The sequence below is a fragment of the Mesitornis unicolor genome, unplaced genomic scaffold (genome assembly GCF_000695765.1).
Source record: "Mesitornis unicolor isolate BGI_N332 unplaced genomic scaffold, ASM69576v1 scaffold7832, whole genome shotgun sequence".
Taxonomy (NCBI): domain Eukaryota; kingdom Metazoa; phylum Chordata; class Aves; order Mesitornithiformes; family Mesitornithidae; genus Mesitornis; species Mesitornis unicolor.
This window is the reverse complement of record NW_010168596.1, coordinates 56932-74740: the sequence shown is the minus strand read 5'-3', so window position 1 is coordinate 74740 and position 17809 is coordinate 56932. Positions and strand designations below refer to the sequence as shown.

General features: G+C 37.8%; 1 protein-coding gene across 1 annotated transcript in view; it reads left to right on the top strand.

Annotated features, from left to right (window-relative positions):
* The first annotated feature begins 332 nt into the window (after positions 1-332).
* ACOX3 (acyl-CoA oxidase 3, pristanoyl) overlaps positions 333-17809 on the top strand; it is a 33420-nt gene continuing 15943 nt past the window's right edge. The window contains exons 1-7 of the mRNA XM_010179071.1: positions 333-366; positions 2541-2719; positions 4264-4497; positions 5302-5373; positions 6818-6907; positions 8478-8621; positions 9447-9535. Coding sequence (XP_010177373.1) covers positions 2552-2719; positions 4264-4497; positions 5302-5373; positions 6818-6907; positions 8478-8621; positions 9447-9535 — 797 coding nt within the window. The 5' untranslated portion in view covers positions 333-366; positions 2541-2551. The remainder of the gene's footprint in view (positions 367-2540; positions 2720-4263; positions 4498-5301; positions 5374-6817; positions 6908-8477; positions 8622-9446; positions 9536-17809) is intronic.

Genomic DNA, 17809 nt, shown 5'->3' with positions numbered 1-17809 from the left:
CAGGAACAACTTCCTCATAAAAAGGTTTTGAACTCTGGATTTCTCAGTGAAACCACAGCAGTTCTCAGCAAGGTGAAAATAACATGAGTTGCTTTTTACTGCCACATCCACACACAGATTTCCAAACATCAGCACAAGGCTGAAATGAACACTGAGGTTATTCTTTAGGGCAGTCCTTTGTTACTTCCCACTGTAATTGCCTGGTTTGGTTTCTTAATTATTTTTTAAATTGTTTGCTTGGAACCGAATTATATTAAAACATTGTGTGAAGGCAGAGACAGGAACTGTAACTCCTTTTGAAGTACCAGCCCTTTTTTTTCTGAACACTTCAGTTTTCTCATTTGAGCAACCTCATTGATTAGCAGTGTAAATAACGTTAGATGCAATAACTGCAGTGTTTTTATGTAAATTTTCTCTGTTCTGAGCCAGAAGCCTTGAACTTCTGCCTGATTTACCTGTTTTTCATTTAGAATAGTAGTATCTGTTTATTTGGCTCGGGGTTGAAATGTGCCCTCTCAATGCCCTTTTTCCCCCTCTTTTTTCCTTTCCACACCTGTTGGTCAATACTGGAACTGCATCTTCCTGGAATTGAATTGGAAGTCGGATGCAGAACTACTGTCCTGCAGTCCTCTTCTACTATGTCCATACCGTGCAGAGCTAGAGAATTACCTCCATAAGGCGATTAGGTAGAAAAGAAAGAAATGTAGTAAGGAGATCTATCAATATGATAAGGAAAAAAAGTTACAGAAAAAGCAGAATGCTAAACTACAGTTTCTGTAGTTTATTATGTTCATACTCTGTGCTGAGCCCTTGGCCAGCCCTGGGCCCAGATATTCTACCTCTCAATTTATTAAAATGTGGTCATTCTGATCATTTGTGCTTCTCACACGCCTAACTTGGATCTCTGCAGTCTGCATTAAGTGGCAGAAATTGCTGGGTGTGGTATGAGCAGGGAGCAGCAGAGGGCACTCCAACATCTGCTTCTGGAATCTGCAGTGGTCTGAGTCTTCACCCTTCGGGCCATGTTATGACACAAAGCGAGATTCCCCTTCTGTCCAAAACCAGTTCGGTTGTACCGGCTGGTAATGAAATGCTTCTTCTGTGAAATTTTGCAGTGCACTTGCATGACCCATATATATGCACAACAAAATGCCAGCAGACTTTTCAGGGGAGGCTTACTGCTTTTGGTCACATATACAAGAGTCTGAGGCCAACTCAGCGCAGAAAAAGGTGTATTCAGAGAAAAAGGTTTGTGGGAAGACTGACTAAAAAATATTATAAGCCACCAAGTAAGAGAAATGAAAAATTAAACTTTAGGGAAAAAAGAAGGAAAAATGAAGTGTGGTTGCAAAGTTGATACTTTGTATTATTTAAAATTTATTCTTGAGTATGGCAGTTTGACACTTAAGAGGAGTGCATACCTACGTGCATACGGCTTTCCAGGACTGCATCATCCATGTAGAAGAACAGCCCTGTAGTTTTTGTGTTCTGTAGAAGCCACTACTGTGATAGTTTTACCTCATTTATGCAGGTTTAATCTCTACCTTTTAGGGACCCGTTGCGTACAGGGCCTCTGCTTGTCCCATTTGCCGTGGACAGCATGTCCACGTTTCCAGTTTCACAATTCTAAATGTTCACCACATTAAAGCAATGGAATAGTACACAGGGCTGAAGGAGTTTGTGTTTCCCCTGTGTAAAGCCATCTATTTGTTTCTGTGCTGTACTTGTAATCGCCTGGTCAGATGTACCCAGGTAGCCGAGTGCTTTCATGGCCAGGGGGATATGTGGGAGCTTACCCCTTCTGGACAAGATTAAGTCAGCCAAAGGAGATGCAAATACGCAGAATTTTGCAGAAATTTGTTTCTTGCAATTGGTGTACATGAAATAAAGGTTTTATGACCTGCTTACTCTTTCATACATTAAAGCAGTGAAAGATAAGGGCAGAGTTTCTACCGTTTCCCTGACCTCTTCTGTCTCATGTTATATAAAAACAATCAATATATAACCAACATGCCACTTAGTTTAAAGCTGTTTAAATGTTAACTAGTAATGTGGAGATAATACAGGAATCTCCTGCATTTGAACAACACTTTGTATGCATGTTTGTGGTGCTTTTATATTTTTTTTATTTTACATTTTAAGTTAGAAGCAAAGTGACAATTATTTATGTTATGTAAAACACACTGTTTTCTTTCCTGGATCTTTTATCTCACCCCACTTTTCTTACTATGCAATATTAATCAGTGGTGTCCCTCTTTCATATTTTGCTTATTTTAAAAGGTTTAGCTCATACTTTAATAACAAAGACCGTGCAGTTCATTTACATTTGAACATAAGCATTTTTTTTCTTTCACTTGTACCAAGCCAATTGAATTAGAAAAATTGAAGGGCAAGCTTTTAGTTGTCTCTGCACTGCTGTACTGATATATTTGAGCAAGTCTATGGATTTAATTAACCGCCTTTTTGATTTCTTGTTATTATTAAAAAACAGACATTTGTGGTGCTTCAGTTCATGATATATCTTTTCTTGTTTGGTGCAGTTTAGTTAACAATGGTGTCCACACTGAATTTGAAAGAAGCCACTGGCAACCAAAGTTTGTGGGATACTTTGCTACCAGATCTCCCCAAAGGACCGCTTTGCAAATATCGTAAGAAAGCTTCCTTCAACTGGAAGGAGATGGCGGTGTTTCTAGATGGGGAAGATATCATCCAGCTTAAGGTAAGCTTTGCAAGAATCGTAGGTATGTTTTAATTTTGGAGATATCAGTAGAAGCAAATATGTGACTTTCAAGGGGACAGTATTAACTTTGATAATATTTTGTAGGTACAGAGTATAAAGAAATTGGTTTTGCACATCCAGTTTTCAAAACAGAACTGAACTTTTAAGCAATCTACCTTGCTGTCTCATAAGGCTTATTTCATTACTGATCGTCAGTACAGAGCAGACCAGCAGGTGCTACATTACAGAACTCCAGTGTTCATTTCAAACTGAGAAAGAACTATATTCTACCATATTTCTTTACTGTTTGCATTAAATCATACATCAAATGGTTTTACAATGCACTTAAGCTGAGCTAAGTTCATGCCACTGTTAAACATAGCATTTCTGTCTTCATTGGACTTGACAAAATTTCCTACAATCTTCTGTGCTTGCATTAATGTTTATGTGGCATTGGGATTGGACAGATTAGCATGCCTACCTCGCTGAAAGCTAACCCTACCAAAAAAAAGATTAATTTCAGGACAAGAGATGGGGCTGCGTGACTTGGAGATGTAGGAGGAGACAGAACTGACTTTTTTGAAGATGGTATAGATTTACATGGATTTAAGCTAATCTTGAATGTTCACCATAGTTATTAAAATCTTAGAATGTGAATCAGAGAAATAAAAAATGCCTTTTTCTGCATCTGACCAATATAATTAAGAGCACAGAAAGAGCACCAGTGCTCTGTGTCACAAGGAGTTTCAAAGCTGAATGGGCAAATAGTGTTGTTTAAACAGAGAGGGGGAAGGACCCCACCTTTGAAAGAAAAGCACAGGAAATCTGTTTTTCTTCCTTCTTACTGTGTCATTCTCTTCAGAGAGAGGGAAGGGACTTCAAAAACCTTTTTAAAAGGTTTTGCCTAAGGCACTGCACTTTTTCCCCCCCCTAAATTACATGAAAGACAATTAAGAAGATGTGAATATCTTGAAGACACAGAGATCTGCGGTAAAAAAATGCCACAGTATATCATCTACCAAAAAAATCCAGATTAAAACATTAAAAGATGCAGATCCCCACACTGAATGGCTGTATATGATCATTCTGTTAGAGTACATTTCTGCTTTCACCTAGGAACAGAGCAGTAATGGTAGTTTAATGGCATATTTCTAACTGAATGTAACTCCTGGAGTTTTACTTTCAGGAGCTTTACTCTCTGAAGACCATTGCCCTTTAGATCCTGCCAGCAGCTTCATGTAGTGTAATAATGAAGCTACTCTAAATATCAAGTAGGTTTTACCATACTGTTCTCTTATATTCAGAGTGAATCAGTCCCTTCCAACTTCATGACAAAGGAGCTTTCATAATATTTAGCTACATGAGCTGTAAATGTAATGACAGACTGTTTACATACGTTTTTTAATTCTCTGCAGTTTTGGCTTTATAAACTTACATCGTCTATCAGACAATTGTAGTTTGAGGCCTATTACTATCCTAGAAGAACATTAACTTGTTTTGTTAATACTTTTAACATTCTTATGTCAGTTTTTTCCCCTCTCAAGAACAGAATCTTCTCTGCTCTGGAAAGTGATCCCCTCTTTGCCCATCATCCTGGAGAAGATTTGTGCCGTGAGAAATATCAGGAGCTGACATTCCTGCGCTGTAAAAGGCTCTTTGAGTATGATTTTCTTACTCAGCAAGAGATCATAGAGAACCCATTAAAGATATTTAATATGGTCATCTGTATAGGAATGTATGATTGGTCTCCATGTCTCCAGTATTTCTTACATTGCGGTGTAAGTATGGTTCAAAAGATATAGTGGTGTATGTTTTTATTTAAATGTCTTGTAATACCATAATTCTGTTGCTTTCTGCCTATTTTATTAAAGAGATGTCTTTTCCCAGGCCTTTGTTTTCAACTATAAAATTTGTTTTAGCTGTTAAAAAGAATCAAAGAGCTGTGGGATGAAGTTAGCAGATCTTTGTCATTAATCCTCAGAAACCAGCGTAAAGTTTCCCACTGACATAAGTGGCTGAGACTCTGTTCATCTGTTGCTCCCTAGATAAACCTCTCAGAGATAATACTTGACATAGCTGGTCAAATAACACTAGTTGAGTAAATTAATTATTACTATTCACGTGGCAGGGGAGCATCTGGGAATCTGAGTTTTGTTATGTGAATATCCACCTAGAAAAACTGAAGGTAGCTTTAAAAACAGTGTTCCTGTCTGATCTTGAAGCAACTGCCTTCAGTTCCCCATCCATTTGCAATAAAACAAGTTGCAGTAGTCTTGAAGTTTTACTTTACTCAAGGGGATACCAGTAAGGACAAGTGTAAAGTGAGCTCGTTAAGCATTTTTAAGAGTTTGCAATGAAGGGCTGAACAGTTTAGAGGTGTGAACATTTCAGTCCTCTGTAAAGGGGCTTGACAACATCACATCCTGACTACCTCCAGCTACAGTTTAAGTAGTAGTTTACTGTGTAGCCTGATTTCCCTGGTTTCTTTAACGAACATCACTATTACAAATTATTATGCATTTGCAATTTGTTATTCCTATTACAAGGTCACTGATTTCATTCACAGTTCTTTGTTTTTACAGGTATTTGCAGGTACAATTTTGAGTGCTTCTAAGAGGTTTGCAGACTTTGTGAAAAAAGTTTATAGCATGGAGGTAATTTTTTTTTAATAATTTCTGAGAACTGGGCACCATTGGAACAGTGGTGTTATCTACATCTTTGTGTTAATTCTGATCTCTTTACATACCTAGGTACTTCTGAATAGCAAAAGAAAGACCAAGGAGCAGATTCAAGGACTGAGTGTTGACTGTCCTCACTGACTATAATGCCACTTCCTGGATCTGTTTTAGACTGTCCAAGTTAATATGCAGATGAAGTTTGGGGACTTCTCCCAAAAGGAAATATAGATGACACTACACTAGTTTTATCTCTGTCCACTGTCATTTAAGGGTATCTTAGCAAGTTTTGCATGATCAGACACTCCTACCTCCCACATCATGCACCGTGCAACATAAACCTTTGCCATAATTCTATAAAAATTCCATTCTGATGCTATAAATTGGACAATAATAATGTCTTACTGCCACAGAAACACCACATCGAGTCCAGTGGAGACTCAGGACCAAGCGCCCCGCAGAATAAATGCAGCATTTCTCAATAGAAAGAGCCAATCCTAAACAGCTTCTCCTGCTGATGCCATTTGACCGTATGGTCAGCGTTCACTGTCTGGACAACCCTCTTTGATTTTGCAAGATATATGTGCTGAGCACACCCAAACTGAGCTTCAGGCTTCTTTTCGTATTCTTTATCACTTCTTATCTTGGTTTGTTTTTGCCAACCATTCACCTTCCTTGCTTATTTAATTTTCTGAAATTCTGTGTTTATCTCTCTGCTCATAGACAATATACTGCTACATAGTTCTGATTTGATACTCCATGTTAAAAGATCAGGATGAAGTCTTTTAATGACTATCAGTCTAGGCAAAAGCCCGAGGATATGTATTTGTCAGAATAATTTTGCCTGAAGTTTCAGGTTTGTTTTTTTTAATCTCACTTGCTTTTCAAAGGTTTGTTACTGAAAAGTATGTACTATAGGCCAAACTAACCTTGGATATAGGGATTACAGTACACACATTTCAGTGTGGCCTGAAGCAGGCAGTGTTCCCAAATGCTGCTGAGAATCAAGTGTGTGCATACATTGATCTGATAAAAATTTATCCCCTTCAATAATGTAGGCTATCCACATATTTAAAAATAAACAGCTTCATTCTGTTTTTCTCCTACTCTTTGGAGTTTCCAGAACTTCTTGTAATGCAAGCAAACTTGCTGATTTTCACCACTCAACAGTTCTTGCAACCCAGACAGCTGAAAACTTAATAAGCGAATGTAATAATCTGTACCTGCCTGAATGAGTCAGCAAAGGAAAAAAATGCCTGTTACCCTTCAGGCATGATGTCCTAGCCATAGAGTTGCACATGATTAGTTTCTTGCAATTGCAAGTTACCTTCCAACAGCTGAATTTGCAATCATTTGAAAGTCTAACAGTTCTAATTGCTGTAATAATGTGGTATTGACCTGTGCCTTATGTCTCCTTATTTAGGTTTTTGGATGTTTTGCTCTGACTGAACTCAGCCATGGAACTAATACTAAAGGCATACGGACTACTGCCACGTTTGATCGTAGCACTCAGGTTAGTCCTCAATGCACAGGAATCGTGTTTGACACTGTTAAACTCTGTTATTTACTACCAGGGCATAGTGATTCAGGCATTTCTTTGATTAACAAGAAAGGATCAAGTTGAACAAATGTAAAAAAAAAAAGTCAAATATATTTGTTGTTATAAATATTTACAATAAGCCCAGCAATTTCTGTTTTCTTGTACAGGTATTTATTTTAGCTTCTGGTTGTAATATAAAATAAGGATAGCATCCTTCTTTGTTGTGTATCTCAAGGGATGATGGGATGTGCAGATTAAATTGTCTTTTGCATTTAAATGTGAGATACAAGGAATAGGGTTATTTCCTGAGAATGAGAAAAAGAAACACAAAAAAAGGATAACAAGACTATCACAGACATGCAATTAAGAAAACAATAAACAGCTTTTTACAATAGCATAGTGCTTACTTTTTTTTAATTAAGCCCATTGCAGAAATAAATTCATTGTTCTAACGTTTTTTTGGTAAGTGAATACAACTCGTCATACTTTTACATTAAGGGTGAAGAAAATAGAAGTTAAGAGAGGAGGCTGATAGAACTTTCTCTCTCTTTGTCATCTGTTTGGTTTATGCCAAGTTGAATTTAAGATGTATTATTTAATGTCACAAGAAGGTAGGTTCATCATCTCCCTGAAAGACCATGGCATTTCTTTGCACTGTAATATACAGAACTGGGTGCTCTTACTGTCAATAAACAAAGTTACATCATGAAGTGACTTCAAAAGAATGAGAAATGAGAATAATTTTTTTACATTCAAGTTATTCAGTGAGCATTTATGCAACATGGACAATCAGATCCCTTTCAAAAAAAACAAAAAAGCAAACAATCTAAAACTTGTGAGATTGGCAGCATGAAACATTCCGTTTAAATAACTTGACTTTTAGGCTGGTGTTGAGTGCACTGCATTAAAAGTGACTGAAATTACTAAATCTTTGTTAAGATCATCAAGCTCTGAGTTCAGATTTATTTTACATCCATAAAACACACTATTTGGAATGTATAAATCTGAATGCTGAAGCTATGTCTAAATTTCAGGATACACATATTCAGAATTCCCACTATTCACATTCTCCCAGTTGTCCAGACTGGGAAGCAGGCTGCCTTTCATGCTGTCAACCAGGCTTCCTTTCCATACAAAACTGTGTAAGGAAGAGGTGGTCCCTGCATAGGTTCCTCAGCTGAAACAGCCCTCACAGTCCCTCACGTGGACTCACAGCTCAGCTTAACCTAAGATCTAGGAAATGTTTCTGAGTCCATCGCTTTGCCTTACTTTTTTCAGGTGCTTAAATGAGCAATTAAAAGGGTGAATTTCATGCTTTACAATGAAGTAATGAACTTCTTCAGCTCTAAATTTTTCCTAGCTACGTGTATTGTCTCCAAAGTTGAACACAATGCGAGAGATCTCAGCTGCTGGAGTGGAGTACAGAATGGAACTCTAGCAGTTAATGGATGTTTTCAAAACATTACCATGTCATGAAAAAAAAAATAGCTCTGTGTGGATTTTTATGAGTTACATGATTTCCCCCTTTCTTCTCCAACTACAGGAATTTATCATCCATACTCCTGACTTTGAAGCTGCAAAGTTCTGGGTTGGTAATATGGGAAAACATGCCACTCATGCAGTTGTATATGCCCAGCTCTATACTCCTGATGGACAGTGCCAAGGATTAAATTCCTTTATTGTACAGGTAGGGTAGAAATATCGCTAATCTTTTTTTCTTTATGAGGGGAGTGGGTTCAAATTAAAGACTTTCTGTTGTGCTGTTATTTATATCTGACCAGCAGATTCTTTAATTAATGCCGTCAACATTTATTGCAATCGTAGCAAGTGGGCTGTTTTTAAATGTTCACTGATTTTGTGATAACTGTACATCCAGCTTTATACTGTCAGTTTTCTGCAAAAAAAAGCTGAAAAATACAGAAGTGCCAAAAAGCCTGCAGATTATTACACTGCCTATATAGTTAGAACTAACCTATGCTGTGAAGTCCTGAAAATCTTGGATGAGGCTTAAGGTGATTTATGCATCTGCATGAAATCTGTAAGCTTCTACCACAGAGATCATTTTGTAAGATTAAAGGCATCAGAAAATATGGCAATTCAGTACAGAAGTTGTACTTGGTAAAATGAACTAGTTGCAGACTGAATAGAATTTAGTACAAAATTGGGGATTGTTACATAAAAGTTCTATTGATTTATGCTGTATCTCTGCACACCTGAAGAAGCTTTCAATGCTAGTCTGATGAGAGCAGTCAGCAGTGTTAAGGCATACTTAAACCAGTGATAAAATTGGTGTCATATTGCCAAAGTAATTTCATTAAGGGATCTGTGTCCTGAATGAGAGGATACGTATGTACAAGTTATATCCAGAATTACGTGCTTGAAAAAGATAAAGAGCTTTTTTTAGCATTTATAATGGAATACAAGTTGGGAATATTTTCACCATTTGAAAAGTTCAACCAATAACTTTCATTGTTCTCCAACTGAAATAATGTTTCATCCCACTTCTATGCAGATTCGAGATACAAAAACTCTCCTACCAATGCCAGGTGTGATGGTAGGTGACATAGGAAAGAAAATTGGGCAGAATGGGTTGGATAATGGGTAAGTCAATCCATTTGAAGGAGAAAACATTCTAGATTATATCATATTGGAGTGGTGCAGGTTTCCTCCTGTGTCAGTTTGTCTTTACTTCTGAGGTATTCGCTAGTGGTTTTAAGTTGTTGATATTTCTGAAGAAAACCCAGATTGGAAAATCTTGAATTTCAGTATTTTCTATCTGAATAATCATAGTCTTCCTGCTTCTCTCACTTTTTAGACTATGAAGTGCCAATGATGTTCTGTGAATATCCCCAGCATTCTTGCAGTCATAGACTCTGCAACAATATTAATGAAAAAACAAAACAAAACCTGAAATCATTTCCACTCAAAGTAAAGACCTTAATCAGCCTCTGCACCCGTCTGGGTGCAAGCCATTAATCATTTTTTCTGGTGATTTCCAGTGCACAGAAAGGATAATGGAGGTCCACAGGCAAGGTTTATTGTTAGTAAAGATGTAATATTAATGTAACCCAGTAGAGAAACTAGGTATCGTCTTTAAATCATGGCATTTCTGGAGTAATTCTGCTCAGTGCAGAAGAGAAGGAGAAGGTTAGTTATTTTTTTTCTGCATACAGTTGAAATAAAAACGTACCTGGGCTCCATTTCTGAGTTATAGACTTCAGTGTCCTTACTGTGTCTCTGCTAACCATAGGCATCTGATGGGGAGGAGAGGCAGTGAGGATATTGAGGTAAATTTCTGCATTAAAACAGCCATTAGGTAAAAATTACAATTTAAACCCCTGTATTAGTTACATAGCTCTATGTAAAGACAGAGACCTAAAATAGTAAGGGGGAGGTGGGGTCACTTCTTTATGCCTCAAATTTACCTCTTTCTGTTAATTCAGTTTGTTACAGGTGTATGTATTGTGCTTCACAACATGCCATTACAGTAAACAAAATATAGACATCCTAAGGGATCATGATTTCAAATGTAATGACTTTGGCTGGCTTTCCAGAAGGTCATAGGCCACCCACAGTCTCCTCCTGATGTCCCAAAGAGCCTGTAGTGGCAAAAATAGCACCGACTTTTATATTTATGTGAAACATTCTCATTAATTCTTTCTTGCCTGAAGACACAGACAAAATAAAGATTTTTTTTAAAAATAGAAAATTAAGTTTTATAGAGGAAAATTGTGAGAAAAGGCCTGAAAAGAAAGACGTTTCTGTTTTGGTGCTTTTTTTTGCTTGCATCTGCATTACAAACGAGTAGCCACCAGATGGCACAGCAACATGGACTTGAATAGTCTGAATGTTACTCAGCTTCCTGTTTCAGTAGGAATGTTCAAATTCTCCTGTTAATTTGCAGCATAGTTTTATGTGCAACATGAGGAAGGAGAAGAGTGTACTTGTCACATAATATCAAAATGCACATAATTTAAAAATCCATTTATCCTTTGATCTACTGAGGAAAAAATAGAGCATTTCTTAAAATATCAGTAATAACTGGATAATCTGAAATTATAATGCACACAATACACAATAAATAAGAGGTTCCAGTGACTTCCTATCTTAATGTCAGATGCCTTACCTTAAGTATGACATTGCATGCTATCTAAAGTAGTCATAGGACATTCTAATGATTCTGCTTAGTTGGCATATGCTGCTTTAAAAAAAATTATTTTCTGCTAACAGCAGTGCCTGAGGAGCCCAAATCATGGATCTAGATCTCTTAAATATGGATTAAGACAGTTGCTGCACTAGAAAGCTTAAGTTTAAGACAGTACCTGCAGACTAAGAGGGACGAGGCAGCCCAAGATTACCAATAGATAACCTTCGTGTAGCTGAAAACTCTGTGTTCCTGATCTACCTCAGCTATTTTGTTTGTTTGGAGAGGTCAGAGGCTAGATACCACTACTGTTCACAAGAACTAGAGAACTAGTTTTTGCTTTGCAACCTTCCTGCTCACACTGAGCTGTCAAAAGTGTGAAGACTTGGTACACGTTGCTTCTGAGAGGTACATGGGGGCTGGGATGGGCACTGGAGAGGTAGGAGCTTCATAGCTCTGCATTTACTTGCAGAGAGGACAAGCTGTGCCACTCTAGAAGATGGGCTGTTGGTTGCACGATCTGCAGAATGCCAAGTTTCACAGGGAGACATTTCATCCTGGGCCACCAGACACTGCCTTGTCAAAGTCCTCTCCTAAGCAGTTTAGTAATCTTATATCCTAGTTTTTTATTCCTAATATTTATATCCTAGTTTATCCCAGAGAAAGCACAGCCTGAAGTTCCTGTGCACTACAGAAGCCTGTTGTATGTGTTGACAAGAAAACATTCCATTATGCTGTGACTACATGTGTTAGTCTGTACGGCATGCTCTGCCAGTTTTTTTGAATACATGTGTGAAGTCTCGTTCAACTACCACAGACACTTAGTAAATCAGATTTGTTTCTGTGTAGTTACACTCAGGCTAAATGGTCAGAGTGAAGGTCAGCATCTGACATCTCTGGCAGAGATGTCCAATTTTGTTCTTGCACTTCAAGTAGTTTATGCTGCTAATTTTCACTATGGGTACAGAGTTAAGCTTCTGAACACTTACATAGGACATGAGGAAGAAATTCCAGAGCTTCCTTGGAAAATGCCATTGATTTATACTATATAAAGAGAACAGAGTAGGTGATGGTTGTCCCTTCTGGCTTTGGAAAACAATAAATCTCTTGGGTCGTTTGGCTGAAGGCTGCTTTCCTGCTAATGCAGAGTGTAATGTTTTCAGTAAGAGAGAGAATTTCTGAAGTAATGTGGGAATTTTTGCAGTGTAAACCCAATTGACTAGCCTGCTCCTTCTAAGTCTGCCTTTCCAAATAATTCTCATAGCTTCATAATTGGAATGTCTAAAAATCACATGGGTTTTGCAAGTCTTTGTAACCAGCTACTCTGACAAAAAAAGAGACAAAATAGTTTTAAAATATTTTAAAATATATTTCTTTCTCTTTATCATTTGCAACAATTTGTGTAATCAATACAGAGATGGTTAAAAATAAAGGTCCAATTTTTATTACAGAGAATTTAGACCAGTTTTATGTTTTTTTACAAAAAAAAATAAAACAGACTGCCAGCAGGGGATGCAAGTGCTTCAGTCTTTATTTTTATGATATAAAAATGTCCACCTGTTGCTAGCACTCTGGCAGTCTTTAAAATCTGCTGTTCGCTGAGGTCTCAAAATGGAAGTAGCTGAGGGAAAAAACAACCCCTGAAAAGACTCTGAATATTTGGGACCTAGGGGCTTTTCAATAAAATTAATGGCAGGCATAAAATGAGGGACATAAAGCAAGAGCTTGGGTAAGTGCCAATGTGCATTTCTGTTTCTTCCCTTTGTTTTGTGTTTTTTTTTCTTTTTTTTGTCTGCCTTGGCTAATGTAACATTACCAAAATTACCCATTACTGCGGTGCATGTGAATGACTGCCTTTGGATCGGTGGTGAACCAATTTCATGTCCAGTTGTAACTGGCAGCAAATTGCTGCTTTCTCCACTCCACAAATAGAAATGATGCCCAACTGAATCGGCATGCGAAAGAGTTTGAAAATCAGTTACAATTGTGTTTCTGAAGTGGTGCTCAGCATGCCTGTCTTTATAAAACGTGCTCTGAGCTCAATCAGCTGTAGCCACTGATAATGTGTGTACAGTGTGAGCAGACAAAACCTCTGATAACGGAAGAACCAAGGAAATGAAGCTTTCAAAGATGCAGCAAATTACTGCCAGACTGAAAGCTACTTATTTTAACTGAATTGTTTGTAGGGCAGAAAAGGATCTTTTTGGGGGAAGAAGAATTGTCAGCTGTATCTAACTGTAATGATGGACTTTGGAAAACTGAACGTTTTTATTAGCGTTTAACAACCTTTCATGTATAGTTAAAATGTGATCAATCTCTCCACACACAGAACATGCTAAGACGTCCAGCATGTCCTCTAGCAATCGTTGAGGCCAGATTCAGTTTTCTGGATCCTGAAAACAAAGCAAAAGACCCAAGAGGTAATGGGTAAAGGGGATTTATTAGGCAGAAAAGCAGTAAATGGTGTAAAAAAAATCCCTCCTGGAAAGAGATTTCAGGTTCTGAAAGCCCTCACTACAATTCTTCGTATATTGGCGAAGATGACATATATTGCACAATCTCCAAGCCTTTATAGATTACTTTTAAATAGTTAATTAATTTTTTTCTTTGTTACTATTTCACTATTAGTGCCAATAATACATTAAGATTCTCCTGCTGGTAGTTTAAGGACAGAACAAATGAATGTCTAGTCCTTCAAAGGGTTTTTGTCTCCTCGTACTTATCCTCTTCCCTCCTGTTTAGATTTTGCTATGGTTGCAGTTATTTCACTAGGAAGACAGGAGCTGTAATACATACTTGAAGCCTAAATGGTCTCTTGGAGTTTCATCTGACAATCTGAAGCAGTAGTTCGGTGTAGACAATTTCCTTACTCACCTTCTTCAGCTATTTGCTTCTACTCCCACACTGCCTTTTTCTCTGTGCTGGGACAAACATTTCTGTAGCTGTGTAGGGAACTGGAACTGCCTGAAAACTAATCTGACAAATAACCCACAAAATCTGGCTATATTCAACCAGATCATTTGTCAGGTCTGGTTCACTGCAAGGCCACAGAAGAGGCTGTTCCTGTAAGGGGACAGTAAAGGGATGTGAGTAAGAAAGCAAGTGTGGAAATCAGTCCTGCTTCTCAAATAAACAAGCTTATGCTTGTTTAGTGTTTTTATTGTCCTCTGTCCAGAGTTACAAACAATTGCAATAGTAATGAAGCAGCTATAAAGTGAAAATTAATGTTAAAAATGCCAAAACTTGTACTTACATTATCTGAATACAGTACCATCAATCCTTCAATCCTTGTGAACGCTTTCACAGTTAAACCAAATATTTTGCTAGACACATCTTGCATATTTGCAATTTAAGTCAAAACAGTGGTTTTTGCAGTGACATCATTGATATTTCTTTTTTGCCCTCTCCACTTAGTTCCTACAGTCAAGGTTAGACAGTGTATGGGTACATGCAGTGCTGCGCATATGGCTAAGATGCAGTCCCATTGCTAGAGTGCTGCCTTAGCCCCTCATTTTTGTCACTCACAAGTACCCGAAACCTGTGTGGCCATGGCCAGTTCGTTGCAGTACTGTCACACTGACGGCCACTTGATGGTGCTAATGGGGAAAGACAGATTCAGATCTGATAATGTGTTTGTTTTACCACGCACAGAAATATAGCCTTGCTTCTGCAGTGAACTTACTGCAATGACTTTTTTTCTTCCTTAGCAGACCTCTGTCAGCTCTCAACAGTTGCAGCACTCTGCGCATCCACAACTCCTTGCACTTGAACTTTGAGAACTTTAGAGTGAGTGAGTTTTTGTGTGTCCTTGTAGTCCGTTAAGGTAGAATTAGGAGGCCTATAAAATGCTATGTTGTTTGACGTTGCTATTGAGCATTACTGTTACAGAGCTGCGTTCTTAAATTAGAGATTGTAGAACCTAGAGCTAAAATACTGCCTTGCAGTTTTCCCCAGCTTCTCAGTAACTCTTCTTAACTCTAACCTTTCTGTGAGTTTCAGTCTGGAATATGTGGCTATTTTCTTCTCTTCTGCAAGTTTTTCACCAAATCTCTGAAGTGTTATTCTTCTCAGGGTTTACTGTATCCCATAAACAGCCGTGAGATCACTTGACTCACTGCCTTTCAGTACCATTCACCTGCTTTTTGTTTTGGGCTGGAAGGACTGAAGGTACTGTCACTGCACCATCTCTAATGTAGCCAATAACAAAAGCTGGCAGGAAAGACATTTTAGTGAGTCTGAAATTCACCAAAGCATGCTTGAGCTATTTGTACTATAGGTAACAGCTTATTAATTTAGTCCTGGCAAAAGGACCTCATGGATTTTCCAGCTGCTCCTTTTTTATCAGCATAACTGCACACCAGATGAATTACTATTGCATGATCTGAAGTCAGTAAGATTAACTTTGCTTGAAACGTTCCCTAAACTACTGGCCAAATAACCCAAACAAGAATGCTACTACTGGAGTAGCGTTTCACTCTGCTCAGCTAATCGAGGTAGAAATCTATGAGATACAGTTTTGGTTTTACCTGTGGGCTAAAAAATTGCACATTGCTAGGAAGTCCTGTGATGTGTATTTAAAGTGATGGCTATCTGTCTGTCTTGCTGAGAGGTCTTGATCTCAACCACACTATTAGCTATGCAGAAGAGGCCCTAAGTAGGGTACTTTCAAACCTGTGGTCTTTTCATCACCATGTGAAATGTAGCCATTTTCCAAATGTGCTGGCACATGATATCCCCATGACTGTGTACACAGTTTCATTATTCTAAGATATTTCTTCAGTTCTTTAAGGAGATTTTTTTCCCATAAATACATTGACAGATGTGGTCCATGTCTATTCACTGTGCTTTCTAGGCTAGTAACCATTAGAAATGTGATCACTGACTTCATTAAATCTTACTATTTCTTTTTAATATGTTCCGATATCAAGTTCAAATTGGCCAGTATGTCTAACAGTTTCAAATAGCAAAGTTCTTGGAGAAGGAGTGTAACAGCAGTTGGTAATGATCTCACAAGGTTGCCCGACTCCCAGGTCCTGTAGTGTTCTGCTTTTATTTTCAACACTGCTCCTTGTAGGCAATATACCTTATTTCTTTACACGTGGGAATTTTCATTGTGATTTTTTTCTGTTGTCTGACATAGATATAATGTACCTAATTCTGTACCACATAAAAGACAAAGTAGAAATTTGCTGTCTTGTTCATTGCCATTACTACCACAAATCTTACTGTTCATCATGTACAGGCATAAACATGTTCCAAAAATGTATTTGCAAAAATGTATTTACAAAGTGAAAGCCCAAGAGCTGGAGCCCTTTGAAATTTCTTCCTAATCTATGCCCCAAAGATTGTATCATCTCTCTGTTAGGTCGACTCTTCCTTTAGTCTGGCTTATGATTCCAGTTTTAATACCCATTCAGTAGCTTTTTAAAATAATATTTCATTGCTTTCCTACTTGGGAGGAATCCTTTACAAACACCCTTTCCTTCATCACTCAGATTCCTCCTTAAAATTCTCATTTGCTCTAATGACTTATAAAAAATGCCAGAGCTTAGCTGCCAGCATCCAGGTATCGTATCAAGAAAGTATTCTTCAGCAGTGTCTGCCTTACCATTTGTTTGAAGACATTTGTTGCTTCTTGCCGTATGTTTGGATTGTAAGTTCCTTCTTGTGATTGTAGGATGTATAGTAACTAGAAAAAGAGTGCTAAACTAGAGACTTAAACCTTGCCACACACACTGTCCTGAAGTTAGAATAATGAGTAATAAAAATTAAAAAGCTCAAGTTCTGCCTAATATGCACGCTACTGCTTAAAAATATTGGGGTTGCTATACAGTTTTAGTTGTGATAAATTTTATTTGGGGTTTAGGGAGCAGAGAAAGGGAATTTAACTAGAAGATCTTTTTTGAATTACATTTTTTGTTTTTAGTGACATAAAAAATATTAAGGGTAGAAATAAGTTTTTTGGAAATTCTGAATTTGCTTCTGTTATGAAGTAGTGTTGTCTCACTGAAGCTGGCACTTAATAAAGCACTTTTAGCATGGCCAAGGCCAGTAAGCAGCTGGTTCTTGGTTAGGATAGCATGCGTTTCTCTGTGGCTAAGTCTGAAAATACTGTGTATCTCTAAGGCTGAATAAATTCAGTATGCAGATATGTTTCCTTGGAAACAACTTGTAACTTTAAAGCACAAGCAGCAATGCAGCCCTTATGTAATTTATTAATGTGAAAGACCTGGCTCTCGTGAGCCTTATTAAGTAGATCAGACTGTATTGGCAGGGGGAAGGAATTTGCTTTGATTACAAATACAGCTTTTCAGGTGCTATTAGATACTCAGATACTTGTGAGTGGAGCTGATACTACTGCTATTGTGCCAAGTTGTATTGCCCATTTGGGTGAAACCCGTTCATACGCTTTTCCCCTGAAGAGTATGAATGGTTAGGACATTCTGCCTATTCTGAAAACTTCCTTCTTTATTGTTGCTAGGGTGCCATGACTGAGAAAAGATTATCTTGCTCTTCCTTTTTAGGATGCCACATTCCAGGGAACAGAAATCCGAGTTTAAACAAAGGAAAATTCTCTATTCAGTCCCTTCGCAGGGCACTGTCTCAGCTATGTCCTCATTTGTATCGCAGTAACATGAATGATCCTCACAGATCTATGTTTTAGACACATAAAAATATATAGTGTCTATATTCCAAAGCAGTCTCTGGTCTGGACTGAACAACACTTCAGT